The 27,279-nt window shown below is 37.4% G+C and overlaps 1 protein-coding gene across 2 annotated transcripts; it reads right to left on the reverse strand.

Moving 5' to 3' along the window:
• Positions 1-685: 685 nt before the first annotated feature.
• LOC140727618 (PEST proteolytic signal-containing nuclear protein-like) lies at positions 686-25,389 on the reverse strand. 2 transcript variants are annotated; one of them, XM_073045212.1, is made up of 5 exons: positions 25,307-25,389; positions 20,723-20,961; positions 18,140-18,214; positions 11,101-11,156; positions 686-4,965 (listed from the first exon to the last, which is right to left on the reverse strand). In XM_073045212.1, exons 1-5 carry the CDS (start codon positions 25,350-25,352, stop codon positions 4,842-4,844), a joined length of 540 nt encoding a protein of 179 aa, XP_072901313.1. In that variant the 5' UTR covers positions 25,353-25,389; the 3' UTR covers positions 686-4,841. The 2 variants fall into 2 exon arrangements, with proteins under 2 accessions (XP_072901313.1, XP_072901314.1); XM_073045213.1 differs by lacking the exon at positions 25,307-25,389 and adding an exon at positions 20,985-21,117 and having other exon boundaries at positions 20,723-20,909.
• Positions 25,390-27,279: the final 1,890 nt, after the last annotated feature.

Genomic DNA, 27,279 nt, shown 5'->3' on the forward strand with positions numbered 1-27,279 from the left:
GCAGGAGGAAAAATTTGACGACAATTTGGGTCGGAACCATGATGCAGTTTCAACCCAAAACATCAACAATTCATTGCCACCCCATACTGCTCAACTATAATGAGTTCCTCCAATACATTGTTAATCCAGATTCCAACAAATGCTTCTTTATTTCATCGCAGTTTCTTCAAGATATACCAAATTTCAAGTTTTCCTCCTTTCCTTCTAGCTTCTATTCAGATCTAGTGCAGGGTTTTGACTTAGGATTGACAATTCCTACCCCACCCTTCATCTCAGATGTTGGTCAACCTGCTGAATTCCTCAAGTTTGATTTGGTCAAAGGAGTTAAATCTTAATAACAGGTGTCTGGAAAGATGGGAGGGGATAGAGGTGGCACACCAGTTTGCATATTCTCCTCCAAAAGAATTGGATTCTGCCACATCCCAAAGGCATATTGTGCCCCATAGTGTAAAGTGTGGCGTGGCAAAAAGGGAGTTGATCCACATGTGAGAGAAGGCCTTAAGGAAACAAGGAACAGTAGGAAGGGACTGCATTGCTCAGTGTTCTCCTTTCATAGTACAGTAAGAAGCTGTTTGATACCATTCAATCAATATCAGTTGTTCATGGTGTTCCCTACAAATTCCATAATTAGCATTCTTGCTTGCAACTCATTATACAAACTGCACATTAAAATATTAAACAAGAATTATTGATCCAGAAAGCATTTTATTTTCCCTGCCCAACCTGCAAAATCTGACATATTCAGGACAAATAAAAATCACATTTCCTTAACAAAAGAACCTCATGTGTAAACAGACAAAAAGCTTCTCTTTAATATACAGCACAAAACTTACAGATGAAGGAAAACAATTCTAACATCTGAAAATACACAGCAAGCTTTAAAATTCAAATCCTGCACATAGTCTGCTCCTGCATCTGTGATTTATTGTTAATTCATTTTGGCCATCAGAGAGTACAATTACCACAGGGAGAAAGGACAGTCTTGATATGTTAGCAATCATTTCACCACTTTGACTGTCCCAATAATCAAAAAATTATATATGGTTTTAGAGATAGAAGAAATAATTGAAGGCAAATAATGGGATTAACGTGTCAAGGCAAGGATAATTTTTAAACATGCTGTGACCATTTGTAACAAAACAGCATGTTCAACAAGTTGCTCATTTACCATTGTTTCCATTCACCATTGGCAGCCAAGTTTAAAATATTCTGCATACTAACAGTAAAATGAAAACTATACAAAATAAAATGTGATCATCAAGAATCACAATGTACAAAAATATTTTTTGAATATTGTTTACCATGAATGCTTTTTAAATAAGCACTTTTTAGAATTTAGAGGTATATTAGGGAGATACTTTAAAACTCCCCCTGCTTTCGGTGAAAGGAAGAGTTTCTATTACATGCCTTGTACGTAGAATGATTTCCATATTTGTTACAATTCTGAATTAGGTTATTTGAAAATGAAATGTAATTAAAGGATAGCAAAACCCTCTAGTCTATTTACCTATTGCCTGCTGAGGTTTAAAAGAGAGTGGCAGGTCAGGAGAACAAGGGAAGACAAAAGTATATCAACCACACTTCTCCCATCATTCTAAATCAATCAAGGTGGTCCATGAAGCAAACTTACGATTTGATAAAGCTCTGAAATAATCTATGCTCAGCACAGTACCACAGACAAAGGATGAGTGGTTCAACACTACATACATAGTAAGTTGGGTAAATTACACAAACATCATTTTTAGTTCTTGGTTACAGTCTCTATAAAACTGCTTTCCAACTGTCTAAGTTTAAGCAGCATGCTCAAACTGCTAATAATAATGAAAGCAATCAACAATGAAAGGTATAGTCAATGTATTTTGTAGCAATGAAGTAAGTTCCTGTGCCCAGATGTACCAATTTGAAAAGATTGTATCCAAATGAGCAATGCCATTTAATTTTTTGAACAGCTTTTGTGCTTGACTGGATAAGAAAGTTATTTTGACACGAACTCACTGTAAAAGCAAAATAAAAAATTGCAGTAGAACCGCATATTCTACCACCTTTAATGCTTCAAAACTAATCGATTTCTTTTAAAAGGTGCCAAATAAGAAAACCCCGTTCTTTCTCACCCAATTTTCCCCCCCTCCTTGTTGTTGAGCTTGGTTACCTAATCCAAGCCTCGACATTCTACAGGGAGTGATTGTTATACTTGCCTGTGTGTTCCCTTTATATCTACGACAATGGTTTAGCCAGATATGTAAGAAGTTCATAGTTATTCATGCTATGGTCAGGTTTTACTTTCTTTCACAAGGAAAAAAGTAGCAGACTCCTACTTCCTTTCTCAAGTCTTGCACAAGGTTCAATGGTGAACTCCTGAACTGTGATGTGCTTCACAGCTAACAGTCTCTAGGCCTCACACTGACACGTCAACTACATAAAGGGTCCATGAGAGTCATCCATTGAAATCAGCCAAAACAGATACCTGTGGAACATTAATTATGTAGAGCTTTTGTTTAAAATGAAATTGTCATTTTCAATTGAAAAAATATAAATTTAAGATATTTAACAGAAGTGTAACTAAGTTACTCAATTTAAAGAAACACCCAGAGCAACACAAATAATTGCACTAAAGGATTGATTTTTACTCCTGTTAATTTCATTTCTCTCCCCCCCCCCCCCCCAGTAAAAAACACAAAATAACTTGTGCAAAAAGGCATGGCCTTTCTAAGTCTCTGGAACTCTGCCACAACTCAACTTCATATGCAAGTCTGCTGAATGGTGGCAGCTTGGTCTGCGAGCAAAGCGCACTCGCCTAGGATATTCCCTATATGCCATTTTGCCACATCAAAAGACACTTTGTGGGAAGGATAAGAAATCAGCAAAAGATTCTTCCTTATTATTCAATGACACTATAAAAATTTTAATGCCACCATCACATTTATCAAGCTACTGCCTCTGATCTACCAAAATGCAATGAAGAGTTCATAATCTCTATCTTAGGCGATATTGACTATCAATTACAGAGCCAACAGCAAAAACTTTGTTATCTTTATTAGGTTTCTGAGATCAGAGACAATGAAAACTAAGGTAACTGTGCTTTTTAAATTAATGAAATAAGGTTAAGAATCTTTCTTAAGCTTGGATTACTTTTATATGTAGAGAAGCAATTTTCTCAGCAATATCAATTTTGGACATCACAGTGAACCTCCCATTGTGCAAAGTATTTCTTACACTGAGCCATTTACAGCATCATTTTCAGGTATAAATCACTAAGATTATTTTTAACAAGAAAGATTATTGCATGAATAAAGTTGTCTACATTTAATATTTACAGAGTCCTAGACATAGTGTGTGAAACGGGAAGTGTCTATAGCCTCTAATATACAGTTGTAAAGGGAGACATCTATGATTCTCCAATTACAATGTTAAACATTGAAGTCAATCAAACAAAAATAGTCTGAAGGCAGATTAAATGGAAAGCTTTTTTTTAAACTAGGCTAAAAGTCCTAATGGCCCAGACTAATGACAAAGATTGGAAAATTAATAACTACTTCTTTATGTACAAGCACTGAATCAATTTAACAGCATTTAGGTTTAAGCACTTTCCATTGAATGTTATTATTCATATTTCTGCCAGATTTATACAACTGTAAAAGCTAAGCTGGGAGGGAAGAAAACAGGAATTCCATTAATGAAGCAAACTAGTGATTAGCTTTGATAGGCTTTATAAATGGCGAGTCTAAAGATAAGAGAATTCCTGACATAATACCAAAGAATGGAATACAGCAAAAGACTTAGCTAAGAGCCAGAGCTCAGAGTGTTCTAAGCGTTTATCAGTTTGAGTTAACAGGTGAATATCCTGTAGTACACTGGATCAGTAACTCCATTCTGCTTTGAAATTTACAATTTATTGCAGTTGCTCAACAGAACTAATTCTAAACTCTGGAATGCAGAGGCTAGGAGAGTAAAAAAAAAATCCAGCAAGGTTAAGGCTTACTGATTCATGTGGTTACAATCACAATCAGTTATTTTAACTTTTAATGTGTGGCATAAAATTGCTAATCCTTCTGCACATCCAATTGCTTGGTAACTACTTTCAATGAATACATTTCTTATGAGATTTGGAATGATGACCATACTCTTTAACAGGTCAGTCACATGCTAATTTATATATGTATTGTGAAGGATGGCTTCTATTGAAAATAATTTGGATTTGGCGTGTGTTAGAACTAATCCGCACATTTTCTTGTTATTCCAATACTTGGTGATTTCATGTTACACATCACAAGGCAAAGTTAAACTATTCCCACTAAGTCTACACACAACTTGGGACTGTATCAGTAGCCAATCCTTTTGCTGGGGAATAATGTTGCACTGGGAAATATAAACACTTTAGGGGTGTTTTTTTTTTAAGTACTTGCACAATTTAAAATGTGCTCAACACAAAAATACCCCTCCCCAATATGAAGCATAAAACTATTCTCTGCAGCTAGGCAATTAATGACCATGAACTTTTCAAATGTGAAAATTAAACTCTTCCTTTTAGGTACTAATAGGAACAGATGTTAATTTATAGCACTCCAAATCAAACAGCACACAGCATCACTAAAAATATCAGTGGTAGCTTTGAAATATGACAAGATCTAAATGTCAAATTATGTTGAAGTATTCTGCCACTTGTATCAATGTTTACTAAACACATTGCACTCATTACAATTTATAGTGAGAAAGTCTTTAAGTATACATTATACACCCATCACTGAATGGTTTCCATTCCAAAACAATCTGGAGGATTTTGAACATATGTTAATCCCTAAATTTCTATTCCATATCCCCCATCGCATTCAACTCTGGTCATTTTAGTCATCATCTGCAAAATTTCGCAGCTGACTCTTCATTTTCCGTTCCCATAACCTCTGGTTATCAGAAAATCCTTGTTTTCCTTTGTTGAAAGAATTTGGTCCTGCTGATGTTGGTGTTTCCCTGCAGGGAGAGGATACAAATCACCAAAAGACACAACTTAGTTGATTTTCATGGAAAAATTAAGAACATGTTTGCTAAATTTCCCAATTTAAATCATTTAACATGATCCTCAACATATAAAAACATGCAAGAATTGTAATTTGTACTCAACAGCCTTGAAACTTAGTTTTGTTACATATTGTTGGAAGTTATTGGTGCTAAAAGAGTAGCTAAGTTCAATGCAATTGGAATTTTCATGGTCTCAAATATTTAGCTTAATGTTTACATCATATTTTTCCAGAAAAAAGTAATTTAAAAAAAAAATTTGCTCTTTGGATTCAGAGAAACAGGCCCTTACGGCCCACCATATTCATACCAACTGTCGTATCTGTGCTAAATGCATCTTCTTTCACCTTTAACCTGAAAGTTTCTGTATTCCCTTTGTCCTTTCCAAAACTATGTCTCACATAATCCAGAAAATACTTAAATCTCTGTAAATCTATTTCTTTGTCATTCTAAGTGGCAGGAATGAGAATATAGAACTTTAGCAATAGTCCCTATATTTAAGTATATTATTTTCTATAGTTCTCATTATATTTGAGATATTTGTGAACACTGATCATTAAATTTGATCATATAGTTATGATAGGATTCCAATGAATGATATATGTATAATGACAAAGAAAGTCGTCAATAATTCAAACTAAATATTTATTAGAACTTAACAACAGAAAATTCTGGAAACACTGTAAACCAGGCAGCATCTTTTATAAATATAAATATATAAAGTGGAAGAGGGTGGCTAAAATCAACGTAGGTCCCTTGAAAGACGAGAAGGGGAAATTGAAATTGGGTGATAAGGAAATGGCTGAGGCATTGAATTTTGTGTCAGTCTTCACGGTGGAGGACACATCCAATATGCCAAAGAAGATTGTTATGGACAAAATGGGAGGTGAGAACCTCGATGAAATCACTATCACTAAGGAGATAGTGATGAGCAACAAGAGGGCCTCAAGGTAGATAAGTCCCCTGGTCCTGATAGGATGCATCCCAGGGTGCTGAAGGAATTGGCGGAGGTTATAGTAGATGCGTTGGTAATCACTTATCAGAACTCTCTAGACTCTGGGCAGGTTCCGGCAGATTGGAAGACAGCAAATGTCATGCCACCTTTTAAAAAAAGATGTAGGCAAAAGACAGGCAACTATAGGCCAGTTAGCTTAACGTCTGTAGTCGGGAAAATGTTTGAAGCTGTCATTAAGGAAGAAATAGCAAAACATTTAGAAAGGAGTGGTTCCATTAGACAGAAGCAGCATCGATTCAGAAAGGGCAGGTCCTATTTGACAAACTTACTGGAGTTCTTTGATGATATAATGAGTGCAGTGGATAGAGAGGAATAAGTGGTTGTCATATACTTGGATTTCCAGAAGGCATTCGATAAGGTGCCGACTAGAGACTTATAAATAAGATACGGATGCATGGAGTGTATTGGCATGGATAGTGGATTGGTTAACCAATAGAAGGCAGAGAGTTGGTATAAATGGGTGTTTCTCCAGTTGGCAGTTGGTGGTGAGTGGGGTACTGCAGGGGTCGGTGCTGAGCCAGCAGCTGTTTACCATTTACACTGATGATTTGGAAGAGGGGACTGAGTGTAGCGCAGCAAAACTTGCTGATGACACTAAACTGAGTGAAAAAGCAAATTGTACAGAGGATATGGAGATTCTGCAGAGGGATATAGATAGGTTGAGTGGACTAAGGTCTGGCAGATGGAATACAATGTTGGTAAATGCGAGATCATCCACTTTGGAAGGAATAATAGAAGAGCAGATTATTATTTAAATGATGAAAGATTGCAGCATGCTGTTGTGCAGAGGGACTTGGGAGTGCTTGTTCATGAATCACAATGGCTTGCAGATACAACAGGTTCTTAAGAAGGCAAACGGAATGTTAGCCTTCATTGCTAAAGGGATTGAATTCAAGAGCAGGGAGGTCAAGCTGCAACTATACAGGGTACTGGTGAGGCCACACCTGGATTACAGTGTGCAGTTCTGGTCTCCATACTTGAGGAAGAATATACTGGCTTTGGAGGCAATGCAGAGGAGGTTCACCAGTTTGATTCCAGGGATGAAGGGGTTAACCTATGAGGAGAGATTGAGTTGCCTGGGACTACACTCTTTGAACTTCAGAAGAATGAGAGGGGATCTTATAGAAACATAAAAAAATTTGAAAGGGATAAGAATATATAAGTAGGAAAGTTGTTTCCATTCGTAGTTGAGACTAGAACTAGGGGACATTGCCTCAAGATTCACGGAAGAAGATTTAGGACGGAGATGAGGAGAAACTGTTTTTCCCAGAGAGTGGTGAATCTGTGGAATTCTCTGCCCAGAGAAGCAGTTGAGGCTTCCTCACTAAATATATTTAAGAAACAGTTAGATAGGTTTTTACATAGTAAGGGAATTAAGGGTTATGGGGAAAAGGCAGGTAGATGGAGCTGTGTTTATGGACAGATCAGCCATGATCTTATTGAATGGCGGGGCAGGCTCAATGGGCCGGATGGCCTACTCTTGCTCCTATTTCTTATGTTCTTATCTAGGAAATGAGAAAGAGTTGGCCTGCTGAGTGTTTCCAACATTTGTTATTTTTACTTTGGATTTGTGGCATCTGACATTTTTTTTAATTGATTTTCAATTAGTTCTCTGAAAAGTACTTTACTAAAAATAAAGGGTAAGCACACACAGGAATGGGTTAACAGAGCAGCAATGCATCTATTTTCAAAGTTAAATGGCTCATCAGGTTTAATAGTTTATTCTTGTTAACCAAAGCAAAAATAAGTGTTAATAATGAGTACAGGGAATTCTGTTATTACTTAACACCATCCACAATTTTAGTTGAAGCATACAATAACTTGTATGCTAAAAATCAAATGCATAGTGATATAAATTTAAAATATTTAATCCTTCCAAATTCTACAATACAAGGCAGATGCTATGAAGTAATAAGGCAAGTAACAGGCTAGAGAAAGAAAATTCATTGTTATCTCCCTTCCTATTCAGGACATGAGCACAGGAAGAAGGCTAACAGAATTACTGGTGCGTGGAGAATGTAGGATGAGCCCTTGCCCTCCCTCTTGATATCACTCTTTCACTGCCCTGGGAGCTCAGCATTGCACAGCCTGAGTACATATCTTTATACTATAGGGATATGTACTTGTGAGTGTTCAAACTGCAGGACCACAGCTAAGATAACAACTGAGGCTTCTGTAGTATAGATCTAAGGTGGCTTCTGGTGAATAGGTAAAGCAGGGTTGTGCAAGTTACATGGTAATTGTGGTTCATACACAAATATAGGTAGTTACAATCTTCAATTCCATATGCTTTTATTGTTCAATTGCTGATGTCTTCAACATTTCTAACATTTAAATGTAAATAATTCCAACTTTTTAAGTGGCTTAATAATAATAATGCCTGTAATATGGAAGCAACCCAAGTTTATGCTGAGCTACCTCTAGAATTTTGACTAGAAGAGGAAAGGGAAAAGAAGCAAGTCGCAAGGTTTGCACGGGGCAAAATTTCAAAACGTGGGCACAAATCCAAGATCCAAGATGGCGGCACGACGCAGCTTGCAGCGGCCACTCTGGAACTTATTATCTGTTATTTGTGAAGTGGGGTGCCGTGCGCAATCATAATCAATTGAAAACGGACGTGGAAGCACGGAGAAACATCGGGAAATTCCAGGAAGACCTTCTTCGTTGCTGCTGCTGGTGTGAGGTCCGGGACTCTGCTGGGAAGAACAGGCCCCCAGTCCTTGGGGTCGCGTTGCCGATGACCGTTGGTGGGGCTGTCTCAATACGCTCGGCAGAGGATAGTCATCGGCTCGGAGGTTCGACGGACTCAGGTCACTTTCGGTGTGTGCTGCGTCTACGAAGCTGGTTTCGACGGAGCTTCCATTGTTGCATCTGCGAGGCTGAATCGGGCGGCGCCTTGGAAGTCCATAGCGGGGGTACTCCCTTCTGCCGCCAGCGTGGTATGGTGAGTCTGTCGGGACCCTGGGGACTTGTGGAAACTGTGCTAATTTCTTTTGAACTTACAGTCCTTTAACATCTTGGGCTATTTTTACTGTGCCCAGTCTGTTTTTTTATCAATTATGCTATTGTTTGCACTGTTGTAACTATATGGTTTTGTGCAGTTCTTGTAGTTTTTGGTCTTGTTTTTGTCTGCTGGATTTGGAGCTCCTTTCCGGGGAACGCGCTAGACGGTAGCGCGATATTAATACGCAGCAGCCTCTCTGGACTCCGGATTGGGGATTGCCAAACATTACGTGGATTTTCTGGTGTAGTCTGTTTTGTCATATACTTTTGTGATATCATTCTGGGGGAACGGTGTCTCATTTTTTAACTGCATTGCATTTGTGGTTTCTAAATGACAATAAACTGAATCTGAATCTAAAATGTGAACCCTGAATTGCTGAGTGGAATGGACATGTAGAATAATTATAGAACTTGACTAAAATAGATTTACAAGGACTCCAGATGGCAGTGGAGCTGAATGGGAACTGGAGTAGCTTCAGAACTGGTCTGGATCAGATTAGGACAGGCAAAAGTGAGAATTTGAGAGACATTATTTGCTTTTATGATTACAGCTAAAATACTTTGGTAGGTTGTTATTTGTTTGAGGGAGGAACATTCTGAAGGTTTGATTTATGTACAAATCTCATAGTTTTAAAAAAATCTTTAAGTCAAGTTTAGGATGAAGGAAATGAAGGATGTATAGGGTTTGCAACAGTATGGATGATAGTAACCATGTTGTATATCAGATGTCATTTGGCATGCCCACTTATTATTCACTTCATATTCCACAGTTTATGACCCAAAAATGACATTGTGGGTCCCCAGGTTTACATGAGATGTGGGAGACGGGCACAAGAAACAAGAGACCTTGTGAGCTATGAGTCATTTTATATGCTCAGTGATGCAGTCTGCCTCCATCACCTGGGAAATAATCTATTCCGAGAGCACCAGGAAACTACAATTACATATAAAAGGCAGGTAGTTTTCATAGAGCAGTTGAAGAATTGAGTTTTTTTTTTGAGAGATCTGAGAGTTCCGAGTAACACTGCAGGCGGTGCAGCTGCGGGGACCTGGGAGGGTGGAGGGATCAGAAACCGGCAGTGAAGCCCTGAAAATGGGAAACAGTAGCAGCTGGTGGATGGTCTCAGTCTTCGAGACAAGGAGAAGCAAGACGTTAAAAAATAGGCACAGGCTGGTTTAGAAAAGATTAGAGGAGAAAGGGGTCAGAGGAAAGAAGCTGAAAGGCAATTAGAGAAAAGGAAACAGAGGTAGGGAATGTGGCGCAGGGACGCACTGAAGGAAGACATATGAAAGGGATATCTGCTCACCATCAAGTTTGAACAGCAGAGCCCTGTCTACAATCATTTGGGAACCCCCTCAACACTGAACATACGAACATAAAAAATAGAAGCAGGAGTAAGCCATTTGGCCCATTGAGCCTGCTCTATTGTTCAATAAGTACATGCCTTATCTGGCTGTGGACTCAGCTTCACTTACCTACCCCTTTTCCATAACCTTAATTCCCCTACTATGCAAAAATTAATCTGTCTTAAATATACCTAATGAGGTAGCCTGGACTGGGCAGAGTATTCCACAGATTCGCCACTCTCTGGGAAAAGAAGTTCCATCTTAAATCTACTCCCCAATATCTTCAAGTGATGTCCCCTAGTTCTAGCCTCACCTACCAGTGGAAACAACTTCCTTGCTTTGATCGCATCTAGTCCTTTAATAATTTTTTGGTTCTATAAATTCCCCTTCCATTCCTCTGAGTTCTAGCAAGTACAGTCTGAGGTAACCAATCTCTCCTCATAGGCTAACCCCTCATCTCTGAAATCAATCCCTTGCTCTTGACACCACACTAAAGCAAATTCAGTCATGAGCATTTTTTACTTCTGCTTGCGGAGTGGAAACATACTATTCTCAACCCCAAAGGTCTGCAAAAGAAGGATGCACTGTTTGGTAGATGCAATGTTTCTAAGTTGACTGCTTCCAGGGAAACATTAGTGTAGATGTTGATACATGCTGATACAAAGACATTGGTAGGCGATTGTGCAAACATTTTAGACTGCAGCCATCAATTACAACATCCCTACCTTCCCATATTCTTCATGCGCATTTTTGCTTCTGGGGGCATTTCTTCTGGCTCACTCTGTAAAGAGATATAATTCCATTAAGCAATGTTATTTACAGATGTTATGGTCAAGCCATTTCCATAAATTTTATGTTGGAAGAATTGAGTATTCAAATTTTTTTGCTAAATTCTAATTGTAATTCAATAAATAATCTACTGGGTTGAGCACCATCTGTGAGAGGAAGAACTGTCAAAGTTTCAGGCCAAAATCCTGCACATGGACTGATTCAGGTGAAATGTTGGTCTCTTACTGAATTCCTGCAGCAACAGTTCAGTGAAAAAGTAGCCATGCCCTGTAAGAAATCAATCCCAATTAGTGAGTTAGCTTTGACTCTATGCATACTAAGGGCCTGAGTTTTTCTGTTATGAAACAGTAGCATAAAAATGGTACAAAATGCAACTACTAAAAAATTGCACCAGTCATTTGGGAAATCTTAAGACTCTGATTTGTAATCAAACAATACTCCAAAAAAGTGAATGAAAATTCTTGAACAGTTCTAAAATCATCAATTCATTGATACCTAAATCAACTGTATTAGGTTAAGTATCCAAACGTTAAAAAAAGACTCAACTGTTGATCTGAGACATACACAGATCACTGTTAACATGCAGACGAAGCACGCAAGCAGGAAGGTACCGGTAAATCAGATGTTGATCCTTATTGCAAGACAATTTGCATATAAAGGTAGAAATATTTTTGCTCCATCATATGGAGCACGAGTGAGAGAAAATAGTGGATTCAGGTTAATTGAATCATTGGTTAATTAGGGCAGCCCCTTGTTTGAGACAATTCTTAACGAACAAAAATTAAACAAGAAAATAGATGGGATTCCCTTAATTTTTTCTCTCCATTTTAGAATCTTTTTATTGATATATAATCTTCAACAGCTATAAAATGATACAAAATTTCAACAGATTAATATGTATACAATTAATGAAGCTGAAGAAAAAAAACTGATCTTAAAATATAAAAATGGAAAAAAAAATTATATATAGGAAAAAGGAAAAAAAGAACCCCATCTAACTAGGGAAAAACCCCCCCACTAACTACAAAAAAAAAACACCCATTAGGAATCAACCTCCCCGGAGCAATATATTTGACCATCATCTAAATATATTTAAAAAAGTCATCAACCACCATTTCATATTTATATTTTAAAAAATTGGAAGGATACCATATAACTTAATTCAAATTAAATGATAATATTTGACAAAAGAACCCCATCTTTTTAAATTAAATTTAAAACCCCATCAAATTAAAGGAATAATTTGTAATGAGAAAATGGTTTTGGTTAATATTTATGGGCCAAATGTTGATGATCCTTCATTTTTAGAACTGTTTTTGCTCTATTACCCGATTTAAATGAATATATGTTATTAATGGGTGGTGATCTTAATACTTGTCTAAATCCTTTAATGGATAAGTCATCATCCAAATATCAACTTCCTAATTATTCTGCATCACTTATTAATTTCTTTTTAATTGATTACGGTTTAATTGAGATCTGGAGGCATATGCACCCTAGTGATAGAGAATACTCCTTTTTTTCACATGTTCATAATAAATATTCGAGAATCGACTATTTTATAGCTGTCCCTCGACTTTTATTCAATGTTCAGAAATGTGAGTATGATGCGATTGCTATTTCTGATCACGCTCCTTTAAACTTAATATTTGAACTGAAAGATGGTGTTTCTACCAGACCATTTTGGCATTTTCCAGAACATTTATTACAAAGTTCAGAATTTGTTGAGTTTATCGAAGCTCAGATAAAAGAGTTTTTTTTCTTTAGTAATATAGGAAATGTCTCTAAGTTAGTAATTTGGGATACATTAAAAGCTTATCTACGCGGTCAAATTATTTCGTATATAGCTAAACTGAAGAAACAAACAAAATTGGAATTAGATAAAATCTCTAAACAAATTAAAGAATTAGATAACATCAATGCAATTTCTCCAAATGTTGTTTCATTTAAAAGAGTAGAATTACAATCACAGTATAATTTATTACTAATGTAAAGGGGGTTTCTTCTTTTTCTTTGTTACTGTGTATGTAATCAAAATGGCGTCTTTGTTTTGTTAAAAGTAGGAATGCTTCTTTATTATGATAAGTGCTGGAAGTTTGTTTGGGTTAAAATTACTGATATTGTGAATTGTATTTGTTTGTTAACCAATTGGGATTAATGTTATTCTTTCTTGTGGGTCTGTAAACTGATTGTTGGCGGGCATTTTGGGCAGTTGGCGCGAGGGGGGGAGAGAGAGAGAGGACATGATGCTGGGCGACGGAACAGACCCCGAGTGGGGATCCGAGGCCCAAGGTTTTCGGCAAGGAGAGGAGACGAAGACAGATTCGTGTGGAGCGTCTGGTCGACCACCGTGGTTGGTCCCAGGCGGCGGGTCGAGGAGTTCGGAGGGGATCAAATGGTGGCCAGAAGACTTCAGTAATTGAGATCCAACGGTTGTGCACGAAGTGGTTTGGACTTTGATAAGTTTTGCGCCTTTTCTTTATTTTTTCCCTTCATATACACTGTATCGTTATTAATCACTTAGTTATAGTAACCTTTATAAATTGTACTCATTTAATCACATATGGTGTACTGTCTGTTTTTGGGCGAGGCGGGGACATCACACAGCATCCACACCAGCTGATTACCCAGTTTGGCGGGGCCGAAGGCTGCTCCCCCTAGACGAGAACGAGCTGAGCGAGCCTGAGGCAACCCAGGGGGTTACACTAACATATCCTATTGAAGGATATTTGCTTAAATTGAAAAGTGGATTTTATATCTTTGGGGATAAAAATAATAAAACTCTTAGCTTCTCAATTAAGAGTAGCCAGAGCTAAAAGACAAATCTTAAAGATTCGTAAAAACAATGGAGATATAGTAAGTAGTCATGAGGACATTAATAATACTTCTCAAGATTTTTATTCTGATCTTTATAGATCTCAATTTCCTGCAGATTCCTCTAAAATGAAGGCTTTTCTACATATGATTAAATTTCCACAAATTTCTCTTGAAGATCAACAGATGCTTGATGCTCCAATTACCGAGCATGAAATTCAGAAAGCTATCTTATCAATGCTATCAGGTAAAGCTCCTGGACTTGATGGTTATTCAGTGGGATTTTAAAAAAAATTTGAAAGGTTACTTTCTCCATATCTTTTGGAAATATTTCATGAATCCTTTGAGAAGGGTAATTTACCTTCTTTTTATGAAGCATTTATATCTCCTTAATTCTTAAAAAAAGATAAATATCCTGTTGAATGCTCATCATATAGACCTATTTCGCTATTAAATGTGGACGGAAAAATTCTCTCTAAAATAATAGCTAATCACTTGGAAAATATTTTAACTAAAATCATTTCTATGAATCAAACAGGCTTTATTAAAGGCCGTTATTCTTTCTCTAATGTTCAGAGATTGATGAATATTATATATTCTTCATTATCTAAGCAACCTCAATGTGTTATCTCTCTCAATGCAGAAAAGGCATTTGATAGAGTTGAGTGGCCATATTTGTTTAAATTATTAGAAAAATTTGGTTTTAATTACTAGAAAAATTTGGTTTTAGTAATAATTTTAATAGATGGATTCAAATGATTTATAACAATCCTATTGCCACGGTTATTACTAATAATTGCAGGTCTTCTTTTTTCTCACTTTCTCGTGGCACTAGGCAAGGATGTCCATTAAGTCCTTTATTATTTAATCTTGTATTGGAGCCTTTAGCTATAACATTACGTGAAGCTAAAAATATTCATGGTATCTCTATGAATGAAACCATACATAAGACTTATCTTTATGCAGATGATCTTTTGGTTTTTATTTCAAATCTTGAGGAATCAATTCCTAATCTTTTGGAAACACTTAAAAGATTTTGGTAAATTTTCAGGATATAAACTTAACTTGAATAAAAGTGAATTGTTTCCATTAAATGTCCCTGTTAGTATATACAATGACATTCCTTTTAGAATTGTTAATACATTTAGATATTTAGGTATTATAATTTTAAACAATTTAAGTTATCTAGTCTTTTTATACCGAAACTTCTCATTTAAACCTTCAACAACTGACCCCGTTTTTCTTCTATGGAAAAATAAAGGAATTCATTCTTTTACAGATTTATTTTGTGATGGTCGATTGATGACTTTTGAGGAGTTAATTAACAAATATTCTCTCACATACACATTTTTTGCAATATTTTCAGGTTAGACATTTTTTACAACAATATTTACCTAAGTTTTCATACTTACTCTTTGTTTATTTGGGACACTATGCTGCTACTTGGGGCAGGAGACTCTTGTCGAACAGGCTCTAATTAGTGTCAGTCATATGCACTTGTGTGGCCATTAGACACTACGCTATGCTTGGTGAGAACAGTTTTTAAACAGCATCAGTTGTGTGTGTTTGTATTAAAAAAAAGTGATTTTATCACTAACAGTTGGGAAGAAACTAGCAATTCAGAACTGCAGTTTCAAGCATTCAGGCTTAGAAATGCCAGAAACAGCCAGGAATAAAAATGAAACAAATTCACTACTTCAACAAGTTAGGAACAATTAACAATTTCAAGGTATCGACAATCATCTTGAATGTTACAATGAAAATGAAGAATTGGAGGATGCAAACAAGAGAAAATCTGCAGATGCTGGAAATCCAAGCAACACACACAAAATGCTAGAGGAACTCAGCAGGCCAGACAACATCTAGGGAAAAGTGTAGTCGACGTTTTGGGCCGAGACTATCCAGCAGGACAGATGGAGAATGCAATCATCGATAGCATTGTATGAAGGCATTCTATTATCTACAGTAGGCATCTTCTCTGGAGTATTGAGGAACAAGGGGTGTTCTCATTAAAAGTTTTTTTTTAAATGAGACGTAAAAAGGGAGACACATTTCCATTGTCAATCTCAATAACAAAGGATTGACTACTCAGGACAGAGATGAGAAGAGGAAGTGAATCTTTTGAAATGTCTATCCAAGAAGGCTGTTGTATATCCAATACATAGATCTTGGAAGTTAGAGGATTGGGAAGCTTTTAAAAAGCAACAGAAGGCAACTAAAAAAGTCATTAAGGCAAAGATGGAATATGAAAGTAAGCTAGTCAATAATATTGAAGTTTCTTCAGAAATATAAAGTGTAAAATAGAGACAAAAGTGTATATTGGACCACTGGAAAATGATGCTGGAGAGGTAGTAATTGGACAACAAAATGGCAGGCGAACTGAATAAGTAGTTTGTATCAGTCTTCACTGCAGAAGAAACTAGCAGTATGGTGGAAGTTCTAGGTGTCAGGGAGCATGAAGCATGTGAAGTTACCATAACTAGAAAGAAGGTTGTTGGGAAACTGAAAGGTCTGAAGTTAGATAAATCACTTGGACCAGATGGTGTACACCCCAAGGCTCTGAAATGGTTCCAGAAGACTGGAAAATTGCAGATGTCACTCCACTCTTCAGAAAGGGAGAGAGGCAGAAGAAAGGAAACTATAAGTTAGTTAGTCTGAACTCAGCATTTAGGAAGATGTTGGAGTCAATTATTAAGGCTGAGGTCTGGGTACTTTGAGGCACATGATAAAGTAGACCATAGTCGGTATGGTTTCAAAGGAAAATCTTGTCTGAAAAATCTGTTGGAATTCTTTGAAGAAATAGCAAGCAGGATATAAACAAAGGCAAATCAGTTGTTGTGTACTTGAACTTTCAGAAGGTCTTTGACAGGGTGTCACACATGAGGCTGCTTAATAAGCTACAAGTCCATGCTATTACAGGAAAGATTCTAGCATGGATAAAACAGTGGCTGATTGGCAGGGGGCAAAGAGTGGAAATAAAGGGAGCCTTTTCTGGTTGGCTGCCAGTGACTAGTGATGTACCACAGTGGTCTGTGTTGGGGCCGATTCTTTTTATGTTATACTTCAATGATTTGGATGATAGAATTGTTGCAAAGTTTGCAGATGATGTAGATGGTGGAGGAGTAGGTAGTTTTGAGGAAGTAGAGAAGCTACAGAGGACAGACAGATTAGGAAAATGGGCAAAGAAATGGCAGATGGAATACAGTGTCAGGAAGTGTGTGGTCATGCACTTTGGTAGAATAAATGAAAGAATTGACTATTTTCTAAATGGAGGGAAAATACAAAAAAAGCTGAAGTGCAAAGGGACTTGAGAGTTCTTTTTGCAGGATTCCCTAAAGGTTAATTTGCAGGTTGAGTCTGTGGTGAGGAAGGCAAATGTGATGTTAGCATTCATTTTAGGAGAACTAGAATATAAAAACAAGGTTCTGATGTTGAGACTATAAAGCACTGATGAGGTCTCACTTGGATTATTGTGAGCAGTTTTGGGCTCCTCATCTTAGAAAGGATGTGCTGAAACTGGAGAGGGTTCAAAGGAGGGTCAAGAAAATGATTCCAAGATTGAATAGCTTGTCAGATGAAGAGTGTGTGATGGCTTTGGGCCTGTATTCACTAGAATTCGAAAGAATGGCGTGATCTCATTGAAACCTATCAAATGGTGAAAATCCTACATAGAGTGTTTGTGGAGACAAAGTTTCCCAAACTGGGAGAGTCTAAAACCAGAGGACACTGTCTCAGAATAGAGGGACTTCCTTTCAGAACAAAGATGAGGAGGAATTTCTTTAGCCAGAGTGGTGAATCTGTGGAATTCTTTACCACAGGCTGCTGTGGAGGCCAAGTCTTTACATATATTTAAGGCAGAGGTTGATAGATTCTTGATTGGTCAGGGCATGAAGGAATATGAGGAGAAGGCAGAAATTAGGGCCAAGAAAAAAAATGGATCAGCCATGATGAAATGGGAGAGCAGACTTGATGGGCCAAATAGCCTAATTCCGCTCCTATATCTTACGGTCTTATCAATAAGATGTTTAAATATTAATGATATCAAAGTTAATGCACTAAGTGATGCAGAGGTATAAGATCAGCCACCATGGAAAGGCCAAATGGCTTTTTCATAATTCCGCTTTGGTTCTATAACACATTACTTTTAGAAAATACACTTACATCATCATCTTCATTAAAGACTGCAGCAACTGAAGGCTTCTTTGGAGCTAGGACAGGTGGATTTTCTTTTGGTTTCTACGGGACAGGAATGGATCATGCATGAATCAATGCAACCAAAATAAAAATAAAAAGTTACATGAACTATTTTCCTAACTAGATGTTATGAGACTCTGTTTGAACCTTTACAACTACTCAAAACACATTATAGTGAAACTACACATGAAATCAGTTTTTCCTTATTTATCAATACCATTAATAAGTTTGAATGTCATTCAGATTAAGTTCGTCTTTCGAAGAAGCGTCGGTTCTCTTTTATTTCCAAATGCAATCCACCACATTCCCTTGCTAACCACTCAATTTGTTTATAAATATTTCAGTTCAATTTGAGGAGTGCATACGTTTCAATAACCTCACCATCCCTTCCATTTTAACTCTTTTAGTTTCCTTCTATTAATCACGGCTAAATGATCCATGCTTATAATACCTGCTTATGTTATTCTATCAATAGCCTGAATGATACAAAAGCCTGAGAGAATGTAGCACCAGGCACAATATTTGAACCTAAAAATATGGTCTGAGCAACTGAGCATTCTGAAAATATTCAGAGAATTAGTTACAATCAACATGATTTTCCAAGGAAGTTTACTCAAATGAAAAATAAGTGACCTAAAACACTAACTCTATTCTTCAAATGTTGCCCCACAAGTCAGGTATTTCTGGAATTTTATATTTTTAGTTCTGATATCCAGTATTTACAGTAATTTACTTTTGTATTTTAAAGGATATGCCAATCCTGATGAATCCATGTGAAATTTTGTAACATGGTGACAAAAAGATAGCATCCACTGAAATTTCAATATGGAGTCACTAATGTCTCAGTACAGACAGCTAGCTCTGATGAAGTTAATGGAATTGATGGTGAATTACTGTTCTAACTGAAAATGTCTGAGCAGCAAGAGGCAGTGAGCAGGGATACTGGGGCAAATGCTCTAAGATCTAGCCAACTGATCCCCCACGAGGACTCAGGTTTAATTAGTCACCCAAAAAAATCTACTGACTGAAAAAAAACACACTACTACATTTTTACATAGTATGTAAGAAAATCAGCAACATTGCCTGAATGATTTCATCTAAAATATTCCAACTTGGTAAGCATAGCCCAACATAAGAGTTAAGAACTTACACTGTCATTTCAGAATCAGGTTGGATATAAGTTTGTTATTACAAAAACAAGTTATTCCAAGTTAAATTTGCAACAAATTTTTCAATTTCTATATTTTACCTTTCTTACAAGAATCATCTTTATAAACTATGAATTGTTTGATATTCAAGTGCTCTACTGGGGGCAGTCTCTCTTTCTAACGATAACCATTAACAAACAGACTGGAGGCAAGTGCATTCTGAAGGTAACACGACAATCTGAGCCTGACTTTGAACATTAATTCTGCACTGTTCACATGCCTTAAATTAAGTACATTCCACTTAATTAGGAGAATGTTAGAATTAAATGAAAATAGGATGAACGAAAAGACTGACAGTATATCTCCGTGAAATTTAGTTTGGTCCTCAATGCAATCCATTCATAGGTTTAATGCTCATATATTAGTATCTCATACTGATATTCTTCTGCCTCAGTTATATACCTCACAGCTTATGCTCCATTTGAATCTGAACGAGTTAAGCTGTTTGGTAGGGAAAACTCAGGCTACATCCACACTAGACTGGATAATTTTGAAAATGCCGGTTTCGCGTAAAAATGACAGGTGTGCACACTACGCATTTTAAAAAATATCTCTGTCCACACTGAAATGGATATTTTGGCGAATCTCGCTGTGAAAGATGGTGCGTGTTTGTTCAGCTACAGACTAGAAAAATTTAAACAACAGGCAGCTGTTGGCTCTCGCTCAGGAGGACTTAAAAGTAAAAAAAAACACTGGAGCGTATGGAGGCAATCGACAAGGAGTTCACGGACAGTATGACCCGGCTGACGACGAACATTGAAAAACTGACTAACTCTGTTGCATTAATAAAGCACCTTGTTAAATGTGTAAAACATGTCTGCATCAGTATTATCTTGTATTTCCATACAATGTTACATTAGGCTGTTACACAGCTATTGTCAGAGAAGTACTTGCATAAATAGGTAAACCACCTTCATACAAGCAAGGACAGAAAACAGGGCAAAGTGAATATACCTATTTATTCAGTAAGTTATGGGTCAAAGTATTTGGTGAGTACATTTAACTCTTCTGGCTTCAGTCTCGTTGCCGTCTGTTTTGAAATTGTTGGGTTGCATTCAAGAAAACAATGAAATGGTGTACTGTCGTCTGACAGCGTTTTCAGATTTCTCCGGTTACCCCCGTCCACACTTATCTGCCCAAACGGCGTTTTCAAAATTATACACTCTGGAAAACGTTTCTGTAAAGCTCCAGTTTTGGGGGACGAAAACATCGTTTTAGTGTGGACGTAGCCTCAACATAAGGAAAATGCCATCCCATTTACTTCCTTTCAATAAATGATTGTCATTAACGACTCTATCCTCCAAACACATTAAAAACAAAACCAAAAAAAGTTGTTACTTACATTTGCTCCTAATTTGATGGATATTGGGGCTGGCTTCTTTAGAGTTGTACTTCCTATCGAAAATCCAACTTTTGAGACTTTTGCAGGCGTGGGTTTGTTGTTTGTATCCCCAGCAGCTGAGTCGTCTTGATCTCTTTCGTTAGCTGCTCTTTTCTCTGCATTTCGACTTGAACTTTCTCCTTCATTACTGGAAGAAACAGTCTTAGTTTTCACAGTTTTCTCTGCTTTCTCTTCTGGTCCTGGTGGAGTCGAAACAACTTACCAAGATGAGATACTTTTATCGAGCACTTTGACGATTGCAGCAACCTCAATAAGCATTTAAGGAGCTTCTGTGGGTGTGCATTGACTGAACCAGCAGTCTCTTCCACTGTTTGTCAGATATAGTAGATGCAGACTCTAGAAAACCATTTCATAGATGGATAGACTCTAAATTTCAGTTTCAGGGCAGGATTAATCCAGTGCTCCTGTTTCTTGGACCCCAGAAAAAATTCACAGGACCAAAACAGTACAGATTTTAGTAGACCAAAAGGTCCACAATGAATACACATTCCCCAAGTACTTTCCAAACTGTAGATTTTCTGGTGTTAACGTTTTAAACGGCGTTGGGATATAACATTTTAGCCACATTGGCAAATCCTAAAATAACTGGTGGCCAAAATCAATACCAGGATAAACAGATTCACAGTTCAAGAAATTTCATTTTCTACATTTGTGAATCTTGGTCTTACTTTTCAGTGTCCAGCAGCGTACATATGTTCCAGTGATGTTAAATTTAAAAATAGACAATTTTTCAAATCTGACAATTAGTTTGAAATCTGTCTGATTAAAGTTAATTCTAGAGACAAAATTCAGAATAGCAAATGACAACCAAAAACTTAAGATTGAATAGTTTTACATACGTTGATTTACTATAGAATAAAATTTTGTTTTGAGAAGTAATTATTTTCAATTCAGAATTGACAGTTTTAAAACAAATTCCTCCTAATTTTGAACAAAGAACTTGCATAGTTTTCAGATTCAAATGATTTTAACAGATGTGCTAGCTGAGCCTTATTTTTATATGCCCCCAAATCACATTTTTCTTAACAAATATTCTCTGCATTCCAACAAAACAGCCCAGAACCTAGCAAGCATTCCTTTCATTGGCCTGTTAATTAGAAGACAGAAATGGATGCAACATTGGGTTGTTATATACAAAACATACACAGTATGAAAAGTCCACTTTGACTCCCTAATCACTATTGCTCTCCATTTATACTATACAAAACTTTATTTCTGCAAGATTACTATAAGAATTAAATAATTCTTAAAAGAAGCGATTTATTAAAAGTGACTTCCACAACAAATTACTATAGGTTTTAAGCACAGCACAATCAATGCATTATTTGAAAGAAAACTATATTCAAATCTGCACACCAAAAATATACTAGAGGAAATGCAAAACACTAACTTTCAAAAATACTCAGACCAGGCAGCAACTAATCAACCACCATTCATCAGAACTGGAAGCATGAATCAGTCCTAATTTTTAAAAAGTCACTGATTTGTAAGATTAATCTTCAAACATTGTACGGTCTGTTGAGTATTCATAGCATTTTCTTTTCCTATGCTGAAAATATAATGGAATCATCTCATGTCCAAGCATGGCTAAACAAATCTAAGTTGCAAGCTACCTATTACTGTAATGTGAGTTTACATTTACTTGGCAAGTTGCTGCAATGTCCCCTATGATACTGTTATATTCAATTTAGTACAGAGCAGCAACAAGGATACTTCATTAATTAAAACTAGTACTGATTTGGTCCTACTGGATTTTTTGTGTTGCCAAAATGTGAATCACACAATGCAAAATAGGCGAAGTTGGTATTAGTAAAAAAAAATCTACTAGAAATGATAATGAGCCAGAGTACTAATAACCTCAGACTTGAAGATTTTCATCGCAAAGTTTTGAAACAGTTGACTATAAAGATAATGGCTCTGAATATCTTACATTCTTACATATCTTACATACTTAAGATTCCATAGAATCTAAAATTCTACAGATTTTAACTTCTGTAGATAGCAGGGTGGCAAACCTGATGCCACCATTTAAGAAATGGAGAGACAAATTGGAACTTTCCAAACTGCTACCCTGATTAACAATGGTGGGGAAAATACTGGAATCTATTGACGCTTGGAAAATATCAGACCGATTTTTCAGTCTCAACATGGATTTATTAAAGAGAAACTGCATTTGACTAATGTAGTTACGGTAGTTTGTATGACTTTGTGGATATATCCAGCAGAGCACTTAAGTGGAAACTAATGGATTTTCATAAAGATCAGGGTCCCACACAGAAGCTTGATAAACAAGCTTAACATGGAATTATGGTGATATAATGACACATTCAGAATTTGTAGAAAACAAGAGTGGAAAAATTAATGGATCTTTCTTGGGTTGGCAAGCTGTCAACTAGTTGGCAATGACAGGGCTCCAACTATTCACAAGTTGTGTCAATGATCTGAGTGAAGAGGATCAAATGCAATATTTCCACATGTACTCCAGATACAAAACTAATCAGAATGAGAGTAACGAAGTGATCAGAAATAGATTTGAGGCATCGACAGACTGAATGGACAAAATGTGGTCAGTAGCATAAAATGTGGAAAACTGCAAGATTGTCACTTGAAAAAAAATGCTAAGTACTTTTTAACTTGAAGAGTCTGAAATATTTATGTTCAAAGGGAAACGTATGTCTTTATGCATTAGAAATTGATAGGTAACATGCAAGCACAACAATTAGGAAGGCAAAGGACATACTGGAATTGACTGAACAAGTGGTCAGAAGATTAAGAGTCCTGATGAAGAATTTCAGCTCGAAACATTGGCTGTTCATTCCTCTTCATAACTGTTGCCGGAGCTGCAGAGTTCCTCCAGCATTTGTGTGTATTACAGAATAATGGTGTCACATTGGAGTTATAGAAGGCCTAGAATACAGTGGAGTACTGTGTACAATTTTAATCTCCTTTCTTAAAAAGAATATACTGTACTTGCTATAGGGTGAGCGCAGTAAAAGTTTACCAGACTGGTTCCTATCATGCCAGGTCCATTATGTCAGGAGAGATTGAATAGGATAGACTTCTATTCTTCAGACTGGAAGACTCAGAAGTTAATTCATTGAAAAATACAAAATTCTTAAGCGGCACATCAAGACAGACACATGGAGCGTATTTCCTAGAACTTTATGTCATTATCGGAGAATACAGCTAGATCGATTTGTTTTGAACTCCCTTCACCCCAGAGTGAGGAATCTTTGGAAATTTCTACCACAGAAGTTCAGTCATTAGCTGAGATTCTAGTTGATTTCTGGGGAGTTAAAATATTCAAGGAATATAGGAGGACTTAAAAACAGGACTGAGTTAGAAAATCAGCAATCATCTGATTGAAAGGCAGAGCAGGATTGAGAGGCCCATTGCCCTAGCCATGTTCTTAGCTCTTATCAACTATTTATACCCTGCATTTTGTGGCAAATTAACATTCAATACATAAATTAAAGAAAGATTAGTACAGCCAAAAGGATGGCACCTAGAAAATTATAAGCTGGACTCACGAAGTACATGGATGTTAAAAAAAAAATGGAGGGTTACAGGCTACGTAGGAGGGAAGCGTTAGATAGATTGTAGACTAGGTTTGTATAGGTTGGCACATCTTGGGCCAACCTATACAACCTGTGCTGTACTGTTATATATTCTTAACCTTGCCCAAAGTGTTAATGCTTGCTTTCAGCTACCTCAATTAAATAAAATAACCAATTTAAAATCAATATTGTAAAACTTAATTCCAAATCAAGATATTAGATAGGATTGCAAGATTATAAAAGGTGTGTAAGTAGACCATATGGTCCTTTACATCTCGACTGATTCATTAAGGACATGGCTGAAATTACTGAATAATTTGAAGTAAACTTAAACTACAATCAAATACACATCAGGTGGTGGCATTTTACATCAAACTGACATAATAGGAGTCAGATACTACGTTTCATTAAAAAAAATACAGAAAAGGTATTAAATCTGCAACTAAGCTTGCATGTTATATCAAGTACAAAATTATTTTTTTAAACCTGTAAGGTTGCTTTTAAACAAATATGTCAAGTTTGATAAATTTTCACTTGAACCCCAACATTTAGGCAAGAGGAACTTTATTTTGTTCGTTCACTGGATCCGCCTCCGAACTGGCTGGCCTGCAGGGGCAGTTTGAGTCAACCACGTTATTAAGGATCTAAAGTTCACAGATAGGGTAAGGCTGGCTAACGTTAACAGAACTCCTTGCTGATAAACACAACCCCATTAAATGATTTACAACTGAAAGGTGAGCCTTTAACGGCAACGTATCAAATTAGGCGTGACAGATCTAAGGGGGAAAAAACCCGCTTTCGCCTCTCATCCCGCTGGGGGCCCGCCCCGGTCACCCTCCCGCACTCCTCCATGCGTCCTTATGAATTTTATACACAAATGTCTTTCCTTCACTAACGCGGTAGCATGTAATGTGTAGCACTGCACTTGCTGCCGCGCTCTGTGTGGTAAAAGATTAGGAACCGGCACCTTCATCCTGCAGCTTCGCCTGCTCCAAATGCGTTCGCTCCGCCATTTCCAATCAACCTAACACCCCGGAGGCTCCTGGGAGCGTGCGCTACGTCACTTCCTGGCGCCAAGGGATTGAAAACATCGGAGTGGTGCACCTTTGTAACTAGGTTCCTCACGGGACAGTCTAGTTGTGATTCTTAATTTTACAGCTCGATGAATTCAGTAACTCTAGCACAAATTTGCTTTGCTGACATTATATTAATCGAGCTTTCATTATTTACAGTATTTCATTTTTCTGTGTATTGCTGAAGAAGTCAGTGTTAATTGGAATATTGTCACATGTAACGAGATACAGTTGAAAAACTTGTCTTGCATACTGTACATACAGATCAGATCGTTACACAGTGCACTGAGGTAGAACAATGTAAAACAACGACGCAGGTTCCTTCTTACCTTACCTATCACCTGCCAGTTGTACTCCATCCCCTTCTGGCTTCTGTCTCCTTCCTATCTAGCTATTAAGGGCCCAAAATTTGACTGTTTATTCCCTTCCAGGGATACAGCCTGACTTGCTGAGTTCCTTCAGCACATTTTTTTTGTTGTTGCTTAAGATCTCTAGCATCTCCAGAACTTCTTAATGTACAGAACAAATTGTAACAGCTATAGTATAGGTAGATTATGAGGTCAAGAGCTTAATTTATTGTTCCTGGGAACCTTCTAATAGTCTTATAACAGCAGGTTGGAACCTGTACTTTGGCCTGGTGGTTCATGTTTTCAAGCTTTTGTATCTTTTGCCCGATGGAAGAAGAGAGTGACCGGAGTGGGTGGGGTCTTTGATTATACTAGCTGCTTTACTGAGGCAGCAGGAACTGTAAATGTAGTCCAGTGAGGAGAGGTTGGTTGCTGTGGGGTGAGCGCTGCAGTTTCTTGCAGTCATGTGCAGAACAATTGCCATACCAAACCGTTATGCATCCAAATAGATGCTTTCTAAGGTGCATCGATAAAAATTGGTAAAGGTTGATGGGGAAGTAGTGGCTTTCTTGGTGGTTACATCTACATAGTCGGAGCAGGACAGCATAATGCTCACAAGCCTCTCAACCTCAAGATCATTGATGTAGACAGGAACTGCTGAACTGAATGACCAGCTCTTCTGCTTTACCAACATTGAGGGAAAGATTATTGTCATGAAATCATGTTAGTAAGCTCTTTGTCTCTGTCTCGGGTCGACATCAGAACATCCTTCAAGAGGGTGAATGAACCCCGACACGGAGTCCAGCCCCAATGACACACCTGGCAGAGCACTGAAAACCTGGCTGGAGTATTCGAGGACGTTTTCAACCACTCACTGCGGCAATTAGAAGCTCCCATCTGCTTCAAAAGGCCATCAATCATGCCGTGCCCAAGAGTAGGGTGAGCTGCCTCAGTGACTATTGCCCAGTAGCTGTCACATCTACTGTGATGAAGTGCTCTGAGGCTGGTCATGGCTAGAATTAACCCCTGCTTGAACAAGAACCTGTAGTTTGCCAGCAGAACAGATCTATAGTGGATGCAATTTCACTGGCCTTTGGACCACCTGGACAGCAGCAATATCTACATCATTCTGCTCTTTATGAAGTATAGCTCAGCGTTCCATACCATCATCTCGGCTGTACTAATCAACAGGCTTCAAAACCTGGGCCTCTGTACCCCTGCAACTGGATTCCAAACTTCCTGATAGGGACACAAAGTGCACTGCAGATGCTGTGGTCAAATCAAGACGTACAAAAAAGCTGGATGAACTTAGCAGGTCGGGCAGCATCTGTTGAAAGAAGCAGATCCCCAACACCACCACACTTCTCAGGTTGGCGGAACTGGTACTCACACTTAATAACTTCTCTTTCCGCTCTTCCCACTTTCTCCAGATCAAGGGTGTAACTATGGGCACTCGCATGGGCCCTAGCTATGCCTGCCTCTTCGTGGGTTATGTGGAACAGTCTATGCTCCAAATCTAT

The sequence above is a fragment of the Hemitrygon akajei genome, chromosome 5 (genome assembly GCF_048418815.1).
Source record: "Hemitrygon akajei chromosome 5, sHemAka1.3, whole genome shotgun sequence".
NCBI classification, from domain to species: Eukaryota; Metazoa; Chordata; class Chondrichthyes; order Myliobatiformes; family Dasyatidae; genus Hemitrygon; species Hemitrygon akajei.